Genomic DNA, 18906 nt, shown 5'->3' on the forward strand with positions numbered 1-18906 from the left:
ATGGGGTAGTTGGGTGATGGGCATTGAGGAGGACACTTGATGTAGCGAGAACTGGGTATTATATGAAACTAATGAATCATGAATTCTACCACTGAAACTAATATTACAGTTTGTGTTAACTACATTGAATTTAAATAAAGGGGAAAAAAAGAAGCTATGAAAAAACCTAAACAATTATTAATGTCAGACCTTCAAAATACATGAAGTTAGAGATGCAGGGAGAAATAAACATCCACAATTACTGCTGAGGACTTTAATAACTTTCTATTAATAAATGAAAGAACAAATGGATAGCAATTCTGTAAGGATATAAAAGATTTGAATAGCAATATAAATGAATTTATCCTAATTGATATTTATAGAATACTCCAAGCAGAATAACATTCTTTTCAATGCATACAGGACATTTATCAAAATAGGTGATATTCTGAGCCATAATACAAGCCTTAATAAGTTTATTTTTTAAGTCTTAATAAATGTAAAAGAATTACAATCATATAAAATATGTGTCATACCACAATAGAATTAAATTGAAAATCACTTAACACAAAGGACTCTGGATAATCATTAAATAGTTAGAAAGTAAATTACACACTTCTAAATAATCTGTCAGTGAAAGAATGCAAAAGGAAAATCCAAACTGAAGATGAAAACATAACATATAAAAATAAAAATTTGTGGGATGCTACTAAAAGGGTATCTGGGTTAGCCAAAAGTTTCTTAGATATGACCCTAAAAAACATAATCCGTAAGAGGACAATTGATTGGATTTTATCAAATTTACCCGAAACACACACATCACCAGAAAAGATACACAGATGGCAAATAAGCACATGAAAAGACATCAAATGTTATCAGGAAATTTCAAATTAAAGCAATAATGAAATATCACTATACACTAATTAGAATGGCTAGAATTCTAAAAACTGACAACACAAAATGCTGGTGAAGATGTGGAAACAACAGGGACTCTCGTTCATTGCTGGTGGGAGTCCAAAATAGTACAGGCACTTCGGAAGATGATTTGGTAGTTTCTTAGAAAGCTGAACATGATCTTATACATTTCTCAAAACCTATAGAATTGTAAAACACATACAGTGAACTGTAATATATATTATCAACTCTACTTAATAGTTACATATCAATATTGGTTTATCAATTGAAACAAATGTATCACACTAATGCATGATTTTAATAATAAGAGAAATGGGGGAGGAAAGGGAGATGGAGTATATGAGAACTCTGTATTTTTTGTTCATTTTTTAAAAAGATTTATTTGAGAGAGAGAAAGAGAGAGAACATGAGCAGAGGTGAGGGGGAAGGGCAGAGAGAGAGACCCCAGAGCCCACACAGTACTCGATCCCAGAACCCTGAGATCATGACCTGGGCTGAAATTCAGAGTCAGCAGCCTTAATTGACTGAGCCATCCAGGTGCCCGTGTTCATTTTTTAATAAATTTGAAACTGCTAAGAAAAGTCTAGTAATTTTTTAAAAAACATGTGCTATAGACTAGAAGAAAATTTTTATTAATCATATATCTAAAGAACTCTCAAAATTGAATAATAAGGGGCCCCTGGGTGGCTCAGTTGTTGAGCATCTGCCTTCAACTCAGGTCATGATCCCAGGATCCTGGGATACAGCCCTGTATGGGGCTCCCTGCTCAGCAGGGAGCCTGCTTCTCCCTGTCCCTCTGCCTGCCACTCTGCCTACTTGTGCTCTATCTTTTTGTCAAATAAATGAATAAAATATTTTTTTAAAAAACCTCAATAATAAAACAAACCAAATTTAAAAATACATACGAGCAAGAGATTTGAACAAACACTTCACCAAAGAAATATATAGATGGCAAAAATGTACCTTATGCTCACCATCATCAGTTGTGAGGGAAATGCAGATTAAAACCATGATGAGATAATACCTCACACCCTCTAATGACTATCATCAGAAATATGGACAGATGTGTTGGCTAGGATGGGGAAAAATTGGAACTTTCACATTAACTTTGGAAGAGTTTGTCAATTTCTCGAAAAGTTAATGCACACCAACCATATATGGTCCAGCCAAATCATGGTATAACCATATAATGGAATAGTAAATAACAATAAATAGGGTGAACTATGGTACATGCTACAACATGAATTAATCTCAAAATAATTAGACTGAGTGAGCAAAACCAGGCAATAATGAATTCATCCTGCATGATTATATAAAAGTTCAGGGAAAAGCAAAATAATGTATAGTAACAGGAGGAAGAGATATCCCACTGTCAAGAGGGCACTTTTGGGGTGTTAGGTATGTTCTTCATGGTAGCGTTGGGTTTCATTGGTGTAAAACATGTGTCAAAACTTAAGTGGTTCTCTTTAAATATGCAGTCTATTATATGTCCATGATCTCATTAAAGCTTTAAAAAAGAATAAAAATAGATGTAAAAGATGACATAGGTTGTTTTGCAAATCTTCTTCTAATGATCATAAAATTGTAATATATAGCATTATTTTAAAAAATTTTAAAAATATGTTTTAATGAAATAATTCAACTTACATAATAAAAGTCTCAGAATGAAAATTTAAAGAAGCCATTAACTTTTATAACAATCTGATATATAATACATGTTTTTATTTAAGCATAAGTATCTTAAAATTTGTCTTAAATTAAGATCATTTAACAAAATGTTTTCATCTAAGAAATTAAGTTTTAAATTTCCATAAAATACAAATATTGGAAGATTTGAAAAAAAGTTTGTAAGAGTCAACGATGCATATTTCAACATATTCTTACCAGGTGACAGATTTGACCATACAGATACGGGGCAGTTCCATGAGCTCTAAGAACATACAGTCCATGTCTTATGAGAATGTGGACCTACAACTTAAAATATAAAATATTCTAATTTTATGAGAAAACTAAGGCAAGGAAAGTTGAAATGACTCTCAAATTAATTTTGAAAGTGAAATCTCTATTTTCATTGCCTGTGAAATTGAAAAGCTGAAATTAATCAGGATGTAAACATTATTCCTGACTTTGTACAATGCTATCTCACTCATATAGATATAGACAGACAACTTCTACAGGTAAGCAAGACTCTGGCCTTACCTGGCCTTCTGGTTCTGGGGCTTCTTGCCACAGCTAAGTAGTCCCCGGTGACCCTGACTGCTCCCCTCTACATGCATACCTCCATGCTAGCTGCGGGTACATCTGCCTGACAAAATAGCTATAACCCCGTTGGGTGAAAAATGAACCCCTGGAACTCAGCCACGACCCCACTTTAACTCAAAGAGGGGACTGTGTATGTTAAGGAAGTCTTGTGATTAATTATGCTAATCCATGACTGGTACTATGCTAGGCAATGGGGGATATGAGAGAGTAGAATGGGAAGGGATTCTGTCCTCATGGAAATTAAGCTAGAGTGGAACAGGCAGACAAAGCAAGGAGATCGCCAAGTGGTATGAAGAAGGCAGACTAAAGAAGGATAAGAAAGGCTTGGATGTAGTGATAACATTAGATAAGGGGGTCAGGGGAGACCCCTCAGAGCAGGTGCAGTGTGGGCTGACAAGAGGAAACCAGCTTTGTCACCGTCAGGAGGAAGGAGAGCAGCTCATGTCTAGGCTACCTGTGTTCCAAAGTTTATTCCGAGAGAAATATATGTGGAAGCAAAGATGAATATGGGAGGCAAATGGCAAATAAGAAATTAAAATGACACGAGGAAGAGTTTTGATGAGACTGATAATGTCCATGCATGATTTTATTTTACCTGTGACATCAGGTGAAGAAAATAAAGCTACCCTCCTTGAACTTGGAGCCGTGGAGCCCTTAACCAAACTGCTCACCCATGAAGACAAAATTGTAAGAAGAAATGCTACTATGATATTTGGAATCCTGGCTTCTAACAGTAAGTGCTAACTTAAAAAAAAATAATCTAATAATCTCATATAATGCGTTCTCTTTTTTAAATTTAATTTTAAGGGATTTGTTTGAATTTTATTTGAACTGACTTTAATGTTAACAAAAAGTTAAGTACATATAAAAATTTTATTTCTTTATTTTAGAGACAGAGTGCCAGCTGGTGTGGCGGGGAGCGGGGAGGGACAGAGGGAGAAGGAGAGAGAGGCAGAGAAGGAGGCTCCCTGCTGAGCGCAGAGCCAGATGCGGGGCTTGATCTCAGGATCCTGAGATCATGACCTGAGCCAAGACCAAGAGTCAGAGGCAACCAACTGAACCACTTAGGTGCCCCAAGAGATGTTTTTAAAATATGAAAATATGTACAAATATATCCATGCAAAATTTGTCAAAGGTGGTGATGTATGTTCCAGGCTAACAAGTTGAAGGCAGTCATTGTCTCTTAAAATTAAAATGGCTTTTTTTCTCGAGTTAGCGTAATGCACTTTGTCTGCCTATATGAAGCTACACTTCATATGTATGTCACAGTCAAAGTAGCCCAGGCCAAAGAGGTTTGACGCATTGGGTTTTTTTGAAACTATTAAATATATTTTGCCAAAAATAATTTTAGATGTGTATTTATTTCTTAAATCAGACTCATTACTTGCTTGAATATTTTCATGTATTTAATATGGTGGAATAATAGCATTAGTCAAAACATGCTATTGTGTCTGTTAGAATATCAGTTTGACCAAAACCATGGCAATAAAGGCAGCGCCTGACTAATGAACAGGATGTATTTTCCATTTGAAAGTCATTTTCATGTTATAATGATAGGTTTTTTGAGTTAGCCAGTGAAAGTCTTCTAACTTTATAATAAAAAATGACATTCTTGGTAGAGACTGAATTCTAACATGAAACTCAGGCAGCTAGGAATAAACATGTCTCTCTGTCCCTCATGGCATCTGGCTAAAATTACCATATTTTCCCTCTCACCAGTCTCAGCGAAAACAGTTTCCTCCTTCAGCTTCCGCCCCCCCCCTCCACTTTCCTGAACGTGTGAGACAGGGCGGGGCGGGGAATGGGGGCGCTCCTTATTTCATGGTGTCCGGCAGGGACTGTCGCATTAGTCCGAGACAGGAAGATGGGAAGAGAAGGGCAAGGAGCGTTTTCTGTGGCATCTGTGCCATTTCAGCCTCAGCTGCAGAGCCGGCAGGGACAGCCCCTGCAGTGGTGGAGGGCAGGTGGGGCTCCGTCGGGGCTGTTGCTGAAAGGGATTTGGGCAGCACGTGCGCGTGAGTTCTACAGGTGGCTGTTGGGTAAGGCGCGGGCCCTGCAGATGGCTGTGGGATGAGGACAGCTGTGGGATGAGGATGTTCCACCAGCCCAGATGATGGTAACAGTAGTCAGACCTTACACAGCATGTCCAGTGTGCCAGGCGCTGCTCTACGTGCTGTTTGCATATTGTCATTTAACGAGGTCGGCGCTATGATCGTCCCCTTTACATATAAGGCAACTGAGGCACAGGGCAGTTAAACGAGGTAGTAATCATTTATATTGTGGAGCCCTCATAATTTTTTTAAAAAGATTTTATTTATTTATTTGACAGAGAGAGATCACAAGTAGGCAGAGAGAGAGAGAGGAGGAAGCAGGCTCCCCGCTGAGCAGAGAGCCCGATGTGGGACTCGATCCCAGGACACTGGGATCATGACCGGAGCCGAAGGCAGCGGCTTAACCCACTGAGCCACCCAGCACCCGGAGCTCTCATAAATTTAATCTCAGGGGCTGCCTGTATACTTATTCTGCCATATTGTATAAGCCTCATTGAATGTACTTAAAACCAAAAAACGGAAGACTAAAAATTTTCTTATGTTTTATTCTGTTTACACACCACAGAATTTGAGAACCAGTGGTGCTTTGTAACACGTCTTTTGCAAGTCCTCATCTTAAAAACAGGAACGGGCTCTGAAGGGGTTAAGTTCCTGGCTCAGTCATGCAGGTGCTTAGTAGAAGAGGTGAGATCAGAGCTAGAATTAGAACGTACTCTCTGGCTCATAGTAGAGTGGGCTTTCTGTTCCTCGGATCTTCTCTGATCCCTAACATTAGTGCACATGCTAAGTCAGGTTCTCCTTCTAAGTGATTTTGTAGGGGAAGAATGTGGTTTGTTTGAATGGAGAGTTTTAATTGCCTGTGTATACTTATATATTCTAATTTAATGTCTAGGTTTCTGTGACTTCTTTTCTGTTTACTTGTGTTCTTAATTTCTATTACTCATTTTAGTTTGATATTTCCATCTTCCAATATGTGAGGAGTTTTAACCTGTGAAGCCCTCCAAATGGCAAAATTTTCCTGGGCAGGATCTATATAGTGGATTCCATGAGTTTCTAAAGGAGCCTGTGACCCCACAATATTGAGAATGACTGTTGCGTCTGAGTGCTAAATGCGATGGTACTCGGACCTCTCGGGTCCTCCTCTGATGGCTGCTGGCTGGGCGGCCACCAGTGCTGGGCGAGTTCAGTCTGCAGCCACGAAGCCTACCAATGGAAAGAGCTTTGCTGTATTTGCGATCGGAGTCCTACATATGATGAGTGAACTTCCAAGAGCTTTCTTTTGATTTTATGAATTAGGTGGAAAAAAATCAAACGATTATGGGAATGAACTCATTTTCTATTTGAATACATGGCGTCCTCAACCGCTTGTGGAGTTTCTTTTCTGTTACTACACCCAGCACATTAATGGCTGTTGCTTCACTCTGCATACATGTCCAGGTTGACATGGAATAAAATATGAGCTGCAGTCATGTGTTCTAAATCAAAAGGCATATTTCCAGATGAATATGTAAATAAATGTACACAGAGGTGGCTCCATGGTCAAGCTGTCTTTGGGCTGTTTTAAAATAACTAATTTTACTTTAGCAATTTTTATCTTTACATGGCTTTTATGTACTCAATTGTGTCACTACGTTCATATGGATGAACCAACAGAATGTTCCAACAACAGATGCCAGGTCTTAAAAGGATTGCCATGAGAGCAAACAAATCTTACTTTTTCTTCCTTGTCTTTTTTTCTGAAGTGATTGAGTTACCTGCCCATGCCAAGCCTGGGTCCTTCAAGATAGGCACTTAAATTACTTTGCTAAACCTTTTTATCAAATGGAGCCGCTGTCTCCTTTTACCTGCCAGTCTGTATTTCGTTTGATGAGGCCATCTAACAGAGACTTGTTTAATGGAGTCAGCTAAAGAGAGAGTTCATTGCAATCCTCAAAGCTCAGAATTTACATTGCTTTTGGCAGTCTGAAGAGCTTGCCATCTTAAGAAATGGTTGATGTAAAAGAATATATAAGGCCAAAAGTAAATTTAGACGGTCAGTATTATGCAACCAAAACTTGTAAATAAGAGTGCAATGAAAACAGATACTTGAAGGTACTCCAGGACGTGAAGGTGCTGACGGTTCTGGAACAACCTAAAATTGTAGGTGTCACACTGTTTAGCAAGAGTAGATTTATGTGGGCCAACCACAAGTCGGCTGCCATTATAGGGGGGGTCTGTTGAGAGAGAAGGGGACAGAGGGCAATATTGTTTTTAAAGTGATGAAAACAGCAGCTTCGCCCTTATTTTTATTTTACTGATTTAACCTCAAGAAAAGAAAGATGGGGGGGTGCAATTTAGTGTCAAAAAGCAGAATAACCAATTGATCAGCTATGCTTCCGATTTGTAAGACCGGTCAGTGAATCCAAATCATCCACAGAGCCAAGAGAAAATGGTTTAGTGGATAGATCTACCAGATCTATCAGATTTGGCTAAATATATATCGCAAAGGGAATTTCACAGCAGAGAGAATCCTCTGATGAGAACTTTGGACTTGTTAGGGCAGACCAAGGGGGGATGGTACATACGGAGGCAGCAAGCCGGCCTCTCCAGGAGCAGGTCCTTCCTGCAGAGAAGCAAGAGGAACAGAGAGCACACAGAGCCTGAACATCCCCAATATGTTATTTTGTATACCAAATGGGGAATGAGCTTGAAAATGTAAAGGCCAGAAATATTTAGTGTTAAGTATGCAAAAATAGACTGGTATGGCCTTCTCATTTTGAAAAATAGAGACTGCACTCTTCACAGTGAGACGAGAATAGAAAACAGTTCTTCCGGAGGGCACGCACCTGTATAGCTCGCCAAAACACCTGGAAAGATCTGAGTATTATGCCTTAACTGAGTTAATTCCCTGTCAAGGTAATACCTTTGTTTTTTGAATGAGTGTTGACTGAAAAATAATGCCCTTCACTTTGGGGCACTATGCTTTTCAGACACTCTACTATTCTTTTGTACTTCAAGCTTGGGTTGACATACCTATAGCTAGCTGTAAATTTGCTGGCCCTCTGTAGCCATTTTGAACAGAAACAGAGAGAGCAGAAGTTTCGGTGGGTAGAAAAACAGCCACATCCCGGAATCCTGCAGGAAAAGGCGTCCAGTGGAGGTCAAGTATGCCCAGTGGTTAATGAGGAAAAAGTCATCCAGAGACCATCTGCCTTAGATGCTGCCAAGCGAAATTTTCCAGAATTTTGCTGATGCTAATTTTGGCTTACAAGCAAAGATAATTGACCAAGAAGAGAAACTACAAAAACTAATTAGTACCTATGCCTTATTTCTCAGAAAATTGGGGCTAAAGATGGCAGGAGATGAGCGGTGGCATACCTGCGTGGACTTAATTAGGCTCACATAAATAATACAAAAGTGAACTTAAAAAATCGGTGTACTTATCTTTAATCAGTTTTGGCATCTCTGATAAGAAAATGGAATACAAACAAGATATATTCATTGAAAAGGCTGAGGATAATTCTCTTGTGCATTCTGTACAAGTTTTATTAAAATATAAAATTTAAGAATGCACTTCCCAACAAAGCAACACAACAAAGAATTTCTACTATATAATACACAAATGTAGGGCACAGTTACTCAAATGTACTGATTATGTTCCAGGAACATTTTGTATTTTTTTTTGGTGTTTTTGAAGAAAGTATATTTCAGTGATCAAGGAGCAGAAGCCAGAGTCTGTCTCGGGTCAGGTAGCCCTGGACAGGCCACCTGGTCCCACCACTCACTCGCTGTCCGATTTTTGAGGCTCAATGTCTTTATCTGTAAAATTAGGTAATAATAAAGCCTTCTTCATAAGGGTCTATTCCAACAACATCACCATTATTCGTAGTCGTAATAAACATTAATATTCTGTGTCTCCTTTTGTAGATGACGTTAAAAAACTGTTAAGGGAATTAGATGTCATGAGTTCCGTCATTGCTCAACTTGCTCCAGAAGGTAACTTTCCATCGTGCGTCTGTTCCAAAAGCGGGGCTGGTTTGTTTTTCACATTAGGCTAAACTAGTCATTGAAAATAGTTTACATGGTATCAGCTGTGAATTGTCATTAAAATCTCTCAAACCAAGATGGACTCCAACCAAGTAAGATTTGCAAAGCTTTGGTTTTCAAAACGTATTTTAATATAATGCTTGAGTAAGCCTTTTGCATACTTGTGTTGTTTATCTCTGATGCACAGAAGAAGTGGTTATCCATGAGTTTGCCAGTCTTTGCCTGGCAAACATGTCTGCAGAGTATACCAGCAAAGTGCAAATATTTGAGCATGGTGGGTTAGAGCCACTCATCAGACTGCTGGCCAGTCCAGACCCTGATGTGAAGAAGAACTCTATTGAGTGCATTTACAACTTGGTCCAGGTGAGGGTAATTTCTAAAAGTGTGCTTTGACCTAAGCTATTTCTAGAATTTATTTCAAGATTGCTCTGCTATTTAGGGTCTTTTATGGTTCCATACAAATTTTAGGATTGTTTGGTCTAGCTCTGTGAAAAATGCTGTTGGTATTCTGATAAGGATTGTATTAAATGTGTAGATTGCTTTGGGTAGTACAGACTTTGTTCTTCCAATCCATGAGTATGGGATGTCTTCCCATTTCTTTATGTCCTCTTCAATTTCTTTCAATGTTTTATAGTTTTCAGAGTTCGGATTTATGGAAGGGCATTTTAGGAGTGTATTTAAATTTTGAAAGAATAGAATGGCTTGCAAATTAAGACAGGACTATACTAGACAAAGGTATTTCTTCTGAAACAGGATATCTAATATATTGAACTAAGTTTGACACAGGCAGTCATTTGTTGACCTAACCTTGGTGATTTAAGCACATTGGGTGCAATATATGCCTTATTCAGTGTACCAACATTTTGGATTAGGCTTATTTATTGGTGAAAATCCAGTAAGTTGAGTACATGGAACAGAACTCATTGGTCACAATTTTAAGATGCTATGTCACTGAACAGTTTTCCTTTGTTATGGAAAGAAACAGTCTCCCTTGGCCTTTTCCACCCGTGCTGCTCTATGTCCCTACCCTTAGCTGCAGCCCCACAAGGCACACACACTCACACCCACAACAGGTCCCCTTCCTGACACTTTGGACACCCTTCTCTGCTTCTTTCCCTGCTCAGGTTCCTGAAAAATTCCCATACACACTTGATAATCTTTAGATCAACTGAAGATACAAAAACACCATCTTAAGTAGCCAGGAGTGGAGTATAAAAAGAAGAGATAGTGAAGTGAAAATGAGGCCTCCATTTCATGGAAAGGTGATGAGCTCATGCCCAAAGACAGCAAAGCAGACCTACATTCCTGGCCTTAGAAGTCATTGCCACAGGGCTGGGCACTCATTGGCTTTACCCTTGTTCTTCCTGAGGGAGACATGCTGAAGGAAGCTCAGCTGTTTACCTTCTCTCATCCCACAGGCCTAAATAATCCTGTCAATGTGTTAGTGTCTTTTATCTCAAGACTCCTCATAGCTTTGATTTCCCTGTATTTTTTCTTTTTATCAAACACAAATTAAAAGCTTACTTTCACTATTCCTTAGAACAGAAATATACTAGTTAATAACAGTATATTAATTTCCTTGGTTTACAATTGCATCACTGCAATCTCTCCTCCTCCTTTTAAAGACCACTCTTAGGAGGACACCGTGAAGTACCTACCCTACTCCACTGTGACCTTATCTTAACTAATGACATCCACAATGACCCTGTTTCCAAATAAGGCCACATTCTGAGAGTTAGGACTTCCAGCTTATAGCTTGGGAGGGACATAATTTAACCTATAACAAATAGCCACCCACGATTTTTATATTTGTAGGAAGCATTTGTTGAAGAATGGATAGAGAAACCTAAGCTGTTAGTTAGTAGGGGTTTTCCACCTTTAATACTATTTTACATTTGTGATGTTTTGATTTTAAGTGTCATGATTTAGCAGTTTGGGGGCTTTTCATGACTTTTTGCTCCGTTTTCTCCATTGCTGACTGCAGCTAGCCCTGTCCCCACCACTCATATACACAAAATTATAGACAAACTGCAGAGCAACTCATCTAGACTCTAATGACCCCTTGATATTGTAAACATCTTAAATAAAGGTCATGTGTCTGAACTAAACCTGATAAAAATCTGTGTGCACAGGGCCTACCAACAGCACTATGTGCATGTATACGTTTCATAAACATCCCATTTGAATAAAGATAATAAGGAATTGATGCCATCATTTCATTTTATCAAATACAATTTGAAATAGGGTACAGTGTGTGAAAAGAATTTGATTATGCACAGATTTTATTATAATGCTATTTGTAATAAAAGAAATTTGCTGGATAATAAAGAAACAATAGATACTGCAGAAGTCATAGATCGCATCTTCCTCTTATCGACAATGTCGGCAGAGTTAAAATGAATATTTAGGTGTTGCTGGTTGAGGGTTTGCTTATATTTTGGGGGAGTTATTTTGGAAGGGAATCTGGAATAAAAGATGGGAAACTTAGAATGTCCTTCGTTAGAAGATAGAGTTTTCCATTCTTGAGATTGACTGTATTTTGCTTTCAAAGTTACTTACTTGATCATTTGTATTTCATGGCAGGATTTTCAGTGTCGAGCTACAGTTCAAGAACTAAATGCAGTCCCCCCTATATTAGATCTCTTGAAGTCAGAATATCCAATTATTCAATTGTTGGCTCTCAAAACCTTAGGTGTTATCACAAATGATAAGGAGGCACGGGTGATGCTAAGGGACAATCAAGGAATGGACCACCTTATTAAAATCCTAGAAACTAAGGTATTTGTAACTTTCATTCAACTCTCTACAAGGAAATGTATCTCTTCTAAATGTTGTTATAAAATATGTACTGTAGAATTTTTAAAAATGAAATTTTAATATATTTAAGCATAGTACTAAGTACAATGGACTAATTTGCTTATTGCTACATTGTTTATCAGCATGATTAAATCAGATTAATGATAAAAGCCATTATAAAATAATTTTTTTAGTCTTCTGGTTTAGAAATTTAAGATTTTAAAATTCTTGTTTAGGACCTTCTTTATGATTTCCTGAAGTACCTAGAATTAGTTTTTTAAGCTTTATCAGCCATAATTTTCTCTAAGGTAAAGTAAGAAGAGTTGTTTACTCCTCATTGTGGAGAGTAATCTGCTTTACTCAGTCTATTGACTTAAATATTATTTTCATCTAAAGAAATACTTTCACAGAAACATCTAGAATAATGTTTGACCAAATATTTGGATACCAGGGCCTACCCAAGTTAATAATCATCATAAGTCCATCCCTTATAAATCTGGCACCCATACCCATCTCCTTAAATCATACTCAATCTCCAGGTAAAGGCAATAACAGAGTCCTACTTCTGCCTGACATGATGTAACTATCCCGTGTACAACCAAAACATACTAACCCTTTCTCCAGAACAGGATGCAATGATGTTTAGTCTTCTCCTTGATATCCTATAACACAAATACTGTGATGTAAAACTAGTGCTAATTTTTTAAAGTTAGTACATCTTATGTTACCTAAGGGGATAAGAGAGGGGGAGAAAAACAAAGGTATTTCATACATATACACTGATTTATAACAAAATAAGGAAGAAATACTCATGGCAGTTACAACCCTTTTGTCTATAGGTAGCCACATGGTGGTAGTTAGTATTTTTAACAACTTTCCTCCAATACACATTCCATGATCCCTTTGCCCTCAGCAAGACTTTAGCTGGATGCAGTTCTTTACCTGGTCGGGTGATCCATGTCTTCATTCCTGAGGGTCTGGGCCATTAGTAGTCCTGCCTGGATTGCATAGTTACAGTTTTCCATTGACCTTAATCACAACGCGTGGTAATACTAAGAGACACCACCCTGAGGACTTCCTATATTCCAGATACAGCCTTCTTACCTCTACTGTGGAGTAACAGTCCAACATCCCCTTGCTAATTGGGATCAGTCACCCAGCAGCACTGTAACTCCCTCCTTTGCCTGTGTTAGAGGCATGGGGAGGCCAAAGTGGCTGGGTGGCAGTTTTTAACTTCCAATTCAGTGGAATCATCGTCGTGCCTCTTGGTGGAAGCATTCTCCCCTTTGGAACTAAGACCTCTGGGCTAGCAGAGCCTAAGGTCTGGGAGACAGGAAGCAAAAATGTTGCTCATGGGTCCCTGGGGGTAATCATGACTGCTGCCACACCCATTTCCACCGCTTGATTCCTGGACCCACCATCACTGGCTATGGGAGAAGGGCACTTTATATCGGACGCTGATTCAGAACATAACCTCGTGGAGAAACTTGCCCAGCCCCTACAAAGTACTGCCACTTTGCTGACATTGTAACTAAGTCTTCAGAAGGCCATTCTGTCAAGCCAGCTGCTTCAGGATGGTGGGGATCATGGTAAGACAGGGAATTCCATGAGCATCCTTCCTGTGTTCCTCTCACTCTAAGGATTCCCAGTTTAAATGTCTTGCTGTTCAGGGAAGGCTGCAGTTTTCCACAGCAATGGGGATTCGGGAGATTTGTCAGGCAAGAAGGCCACAAACTCATAATACTTCTTCCTCTGCTAGTAGGAGATTTTAAGGAATATGCTTTCCTTCAGCTTCTGTCTGTTTTTTCAAAGAATATTATCTTCAGGGGAGACTGGCTGGCTCAGTGGGTTAAGCCTCTGCCTTTGGCTCAGGTCATGATCTCAGGGTCCTGGGATCGAGTCCTCATCCGGCTCTCTGCTCAGCAGGGAGCCTGCTTCCTCCCCTCTCTCTCTGCCTGCCTCTCTGCTTACTTGTTATCTCTGTCAAATAAATGAATAAAATATTAAAAAAAAAAAGAATATTATTTTCAGATTTTAAAGGTGTTGTTGGTAGGAGGTTGTATGAGCAGCTTCATTTGGCTACCATTACTGGAAATGTCCAGTAATTATCTTTTTTTCTCTGGGGGAGGGGAAACAAGAAGAGATTGGCAAATAGTGAGGGAGAGGGATGTTATGATCGTAAACAAAACTGTTTCCTTGGGCATCTGTCACAACAAAGTTAACAGCATTATGTTTTGACTGACCTTTGTCCTAACAGTAAAATTTAGGAAGTATCCATCTCTTTTAGTACAATTTTCTAAAGTTATGTTTGCTTTTATTATTAGGAATTGAATGACCTTCATATAGAAGCACTTTCCGTGATCGCAAATTGCCTTGAAGATATGGATACTTTGGTGCTGATTCAGCAGACGGGGGGTCTTAAGAAGCTCCTGTCATTTGCAGAAAACTCTACAATTCCTGACATTCAGAAGAACGCAGCAAAAGCAATAACTAAAGCAGCTTATGATCGTATGTCTCATTTTATATAAACTAAGCACACATATTTCCTCTTTTATTCTTGATTTAGATTAGAATTAACAAGCACTAGAGTATTTGTCTGCTTTTATTTTTTTAAATTTAATTGTCTTTTATATTTTTTCAGTGTTCCAAAATTCATTGTTTATGCACCACACCCAGTGCTCCATGCAATATGTGCCCTCCTTAATACCCACCACCAGGCTCACCCAACCTCCCACCCCCTCCCCTCCAAAACCCTCATTTTGTTTCTCAGAGTCCACAGTCTCTCATGGTTTGTCTCCCCCAACTTACTTCTCTCCTTCTCCCAAAGTCCTCCATGTTATTCCTTATGCTCCACAAGTAAGTGAAACCATATGATAATTGACTCTCTCTGCTTGACTTATTTCATTCAGCATAATCTCCTCCAGTCCCATTCATGTTGATACAAAAGTTGGGTATTCATCTTTTCTGATGGAGGCATAATACTCCATAGTGTATATGGACCACATCTTCCTTATCCATTCGTCCGTTGAAGGGGTTGAAGGGCATCTTGGTTCTTTCCACAGTTTAGTGACTGTGGTCATTGCTGCTATGAACATTGGGGTACAGGTGGCCCTTCTTTTCACTATATCTGTATCTTTGGGGTAAATACCCAGTAGTGCAATTGCAGAGTCATAGGGAAGCTCTATTTTTAATTTCTTAAGGAATCCCCACACTGTTTTCCAAAGTGACTGCACCAACTTACATTCACATGTAAGAGGGCTCCCCTTTCTCCACATCATCTCCAACACATGTTGTTTACTGTCTTGTTAATTTGGGCCATTCTAACTGGTGAAGGTGGTATCTCAATGTGGTTTTGATTTGAATTTCCCTGATGGCTAATGATGATGAACATTTTTTCATGTGTCTGTTAGCCATTTGTATGTCTTCTTTGGAGAAGTGTCTGTTCATGTCTTCTGCAATTTTTTGACATGATTATCTGTTTTGTGTGTATTGAGTTTGAGGAGTTCTTTATAGATCTTGGATATCAGCCCTTTGTTTGTAGTGTCTTTTGCAAATATCTTCTCCCATTCCGTGGGTTGCCTCTTTTTTTGTTGACTGTTTCCTTTGCTGTGCAGAAGCTTTTGATCTTGATGAAGTCCCTAAAGTTCATTTTCGTTTTTGTTTCCTTTGCCTCTGGAGACATGTCTTGAAAGAAGTTGCTGTGGCCAATGTCAAAGAGGTTACTGCCTATGTGTTCCTCTAGGATTTTGATAGATTCCTGCCTCATGTCTTTTATCCATTTTGAGTTTATCTTTGTGTAGGGTGTAAGAGAATGGTCAAGTTTCATTCCTCTTCACATAGCTGTCCAATTTTCCCAGCACCATTTATTTAAAAGACTGTCCATTGTGTATTTTTTCCTGCTTTGTCAAAGATTATTTGACGATAGAGTTGAGAGTCCATTATCTGGGCTCTCTACTCTGTTTCACCGGGCTCTACCATGTTAGCATATACCATGCTATATCATGTGCTGATACCATGCTGTCTTGGTTATTACAGCTTTGTAGTAAAGCTTGAAATCAGGCAACGTGATGCCCCCAGTTTTGTTTTGTGTTTTTTTTTTCAACATTTCCTTAGCAATTTGGGGGTCTCTTCTGGTTCCATATAAATTTTAGGGTTGTTTGTTTCAGCTCTTTGAAAATTGCCGGAGGAATTTTGATCGGGATGGTATTGAAAGTATAGATGGCTCTAGGCAGTATAGACATTTTAACAATGTTTATTCTTCTATTCCATGAGCATGGAATGCTCTTCCATCTTTTTGTGTCTTCTTCTAAATGGTCATTTGAGAATAGGTGCCGTATTTACTATCTGGCAGCAAAATTCATCCTAATGCCAATGAGTAAAACGAGAGATTGCTTTGTCAGGGATATAATAAACTTTGATTTAATTATGAGTCTTTTTTTTAATTAAGTAATTCATGCCTAAATTGTTTTTAAGTCTTTATTTCTCTTGATTTTGAAACTCTACAGAATCTGTGCATTGTTTGTGATCCTGAAAACATTGTTTCAGTATACCGACATTTGGAATGGTATCTATATAGTCATTTCAATGTCAGCTGGAGACAACCAGTGCCATGTGATAGAGCTGGGAAAAATAATATGCTCATACTATATACATAATACAATTTTCATTTCAGTGGCAAGCTATGTTGACATAAATCTGTAAAATATGAGGGATAAATTATATCACAAGTACTGAAGATGAAATTATAGTTTTAATTTATGTATATTTGGAGTCTTTTATTTAATAAAAGAAGTGATTTTATTTTCCCCCTTCCACATCACTCCTCTTATAAACGATGACAGCTCTGACTAGTTTAAGTGATTTATATTCTAAACCTATATACTCACATCTGTATATTTGTCTATGTGTATATTATGGGAAACATTTCCTTCTCAATCCATACTGATTTCTTGAAGGCAGAATTTTATTGCAGTAAGCCGAGTTTCACCATCCAGTGCATAGTTAACATAGAGGGGACTTGGCAAATCTAGACAGGCTGTGAAATTAAAGTTTTTAATACTGGCATAAGTTGCCTGATTCAGTATTCTGTCAAATAGAGTTTAGAACTTATCAATCCTGATCAGTTGTTTTCCAACTTTCTCAGGACTTCTTAGCTATTTGAGACCAAGAGCCATGGACAATATCAGACCTAAAATTTTTACAATTTCTCTTATTTCAAGATGGTTGCAGCCCCTCTTGGGATAGTGAGTTGCATGAATTTATTAGTCATCATGTGATGTAGCATTGGGAAGAGCACTGGACGGAGAGTCCCTGGTGGTGCAGTTGTTCTGCTAGTGCCACTACTGGCACTGCAATGACCTAGGTTGTGACTATGAGGGAATCACAGCCTCTCTGGACCTCTTTATTAATGATTTATTGAGCCCCCACTCTGTGTCAATAAACCCAGAACAGGCAAGGAAACAGGTGATCACACTGTAGTGTTAAATGGGCTTGATGGTGGAAGAACAGGATGGGGGGGAGGGGCAGGGTCACTAAATGTCAACTTGGATCAAATAGATCTTCCTGACATATGTGATTTATAAGCAGGACCTAAAGTAAATAATAGAAATTGGCTGGGCAAAGAGGGTCATGGTGAGATGGGGAAGGATCACCTGTGCTCTAAAGGGAAAGAACAGTGTATACAGGCCAGAGGAGAGACTGAGCATGGTAAATTCCAGAACTGAAAGTTTTCAGAATGCCTAGGGAATAGAATACAGCAGAAAACTAAAAGTGAGGGCTGTAGAAAGAGAAGCCAGATGCTAATGGGTGATAGAGGCCAAGTTAAAGGCTTTGGACCTTATTTTGCTAGCAACAAAGAGCCACTGAAGTGGCTTAGAGAGCTGAGGGACCATTACAGATAGTCACTTTTTAAGGAAAGCACCCTCTTGTTGCAAGGTGGAGGAGAGGTTAGAAGTGTGCAGGACCAGACCCAAAAACGACCAGGAAGGGGATTGCTATGGTAATCGAGGTGGAAGATGAGAGTATCCTGAAACAGACATTTGCAAGGAGGACCACCAGCACAGTGCTTGGCACATTGGGAGGGTCCATAAGTGTTTGTTGATTGACTACCTGGGTGGGAGGAGGAAAAAGGCAATGTCAAGAATAAGACCAGGTTTCTGGCTGGGATGGCTAGAAGCAGAATGGTGCCATTCATAGAAATGATTTTTTGATGAAAAGAAAGGAAATGAATTCTATTCTTCTTTTAAAAATGGTTGTAAGAGGGGTGCCTGGCTGGCTCCAGTTAGTGGAGCATTGCGACTCTTGATCCCAGGATCATGAGTTTGTGCCCCATGTTGGGTGTAGAGATTATAAAGAAATAAACTTTAAAATAAATAAATAAATAGGCAAAATACACATAATACACAAAATACACATAATATTAAGTTTATTGTCTTAATATTAAGTTTATTATAAATAAAGTTGATTATAAATAAACTTAATATTATAAGTAAACGTATTATTATAAATAAACTTAATATGAAGTTTATTGTCTTAACCAGTTTTAAGCTCAGTGGCATGAAGTCCATTCACATTTTTGTGCTGCCGTCACCTACATCCGTCTCCAGAACTCTTTTACCTCTTGCCAAAGAGACAGCCTGTATCTATGGAACCGCGAACTCCCCACTTCTTCCTTCTTGCAGCCCCTGATAACCACCATCCTTGCTGTCTCTATGATTTTGACTATTTTAAGTGCTTATGTAAGTGGAACCCTACAATATTTGTCCTTTTGTGATTGGCTTATTTCACTTTGCACGACTTATCCTCAGGTTCATCCATATTCTAGCATACATCAGAATTTCCTTCCTTTTTAAGCCTGACTAGTATTCCATTGGATGTA

At 38.6% G+C, this 18906-nt stretch overlaps 1 protein-coding gene across 7 annotated transcripts in view; it reads left to right on the forward strand.

Annotated features, from left to right (window-relative positions):
- Positions 1–18906, forward strand: part of ARMC3 (armadillo repeat containing 3) — a 97825-nt gene that overhangs the window by 23942 nt on the left and 54977 nt on the right. For 4 of the 7 annotated variants that reach the window (XM_044228021.1, XM_044228023.1, XM_044228024.1 and 1 more), the window contains 5 exons: positions 3764–3889; positions 9114–9182; positions 9421–9596; positions 11817–12011; positions 14354–14537. In XM_044228021.1, coding sequence (XP_044083956.1) covers positions 3764–3889; positions 9114–9182; positions 9421–9596; positions 11817–12011; positions 14354–14537 — 750 coding nt within the window. Of the gene's footprint in view, positions 1–3763; positions 3890–9113; positions 9183–9420; positions 9597–11816; positions 12012–14353; positions 14538–18906 lie in introns of those variants that run through there. The other 3 variants (XM_044228022.1, XM_044228027.1, XM_044228028.1) reach the window with 3 other exon arrangements.

The sequence above is a fragment of the Neovison vison genome, chromosome 12, assembly GCF_020171115.1.
Source record: "Neovison vison isolate M4711 chromosome 12, ASM_NN_V1, whole genome shotgun sequence".
Taxonomy (NCBI): Eukaryota; Metazoa; Chordata; class Mammalia; order Carnivora; family Mustelidae; genus Neogale; species Neogale vison.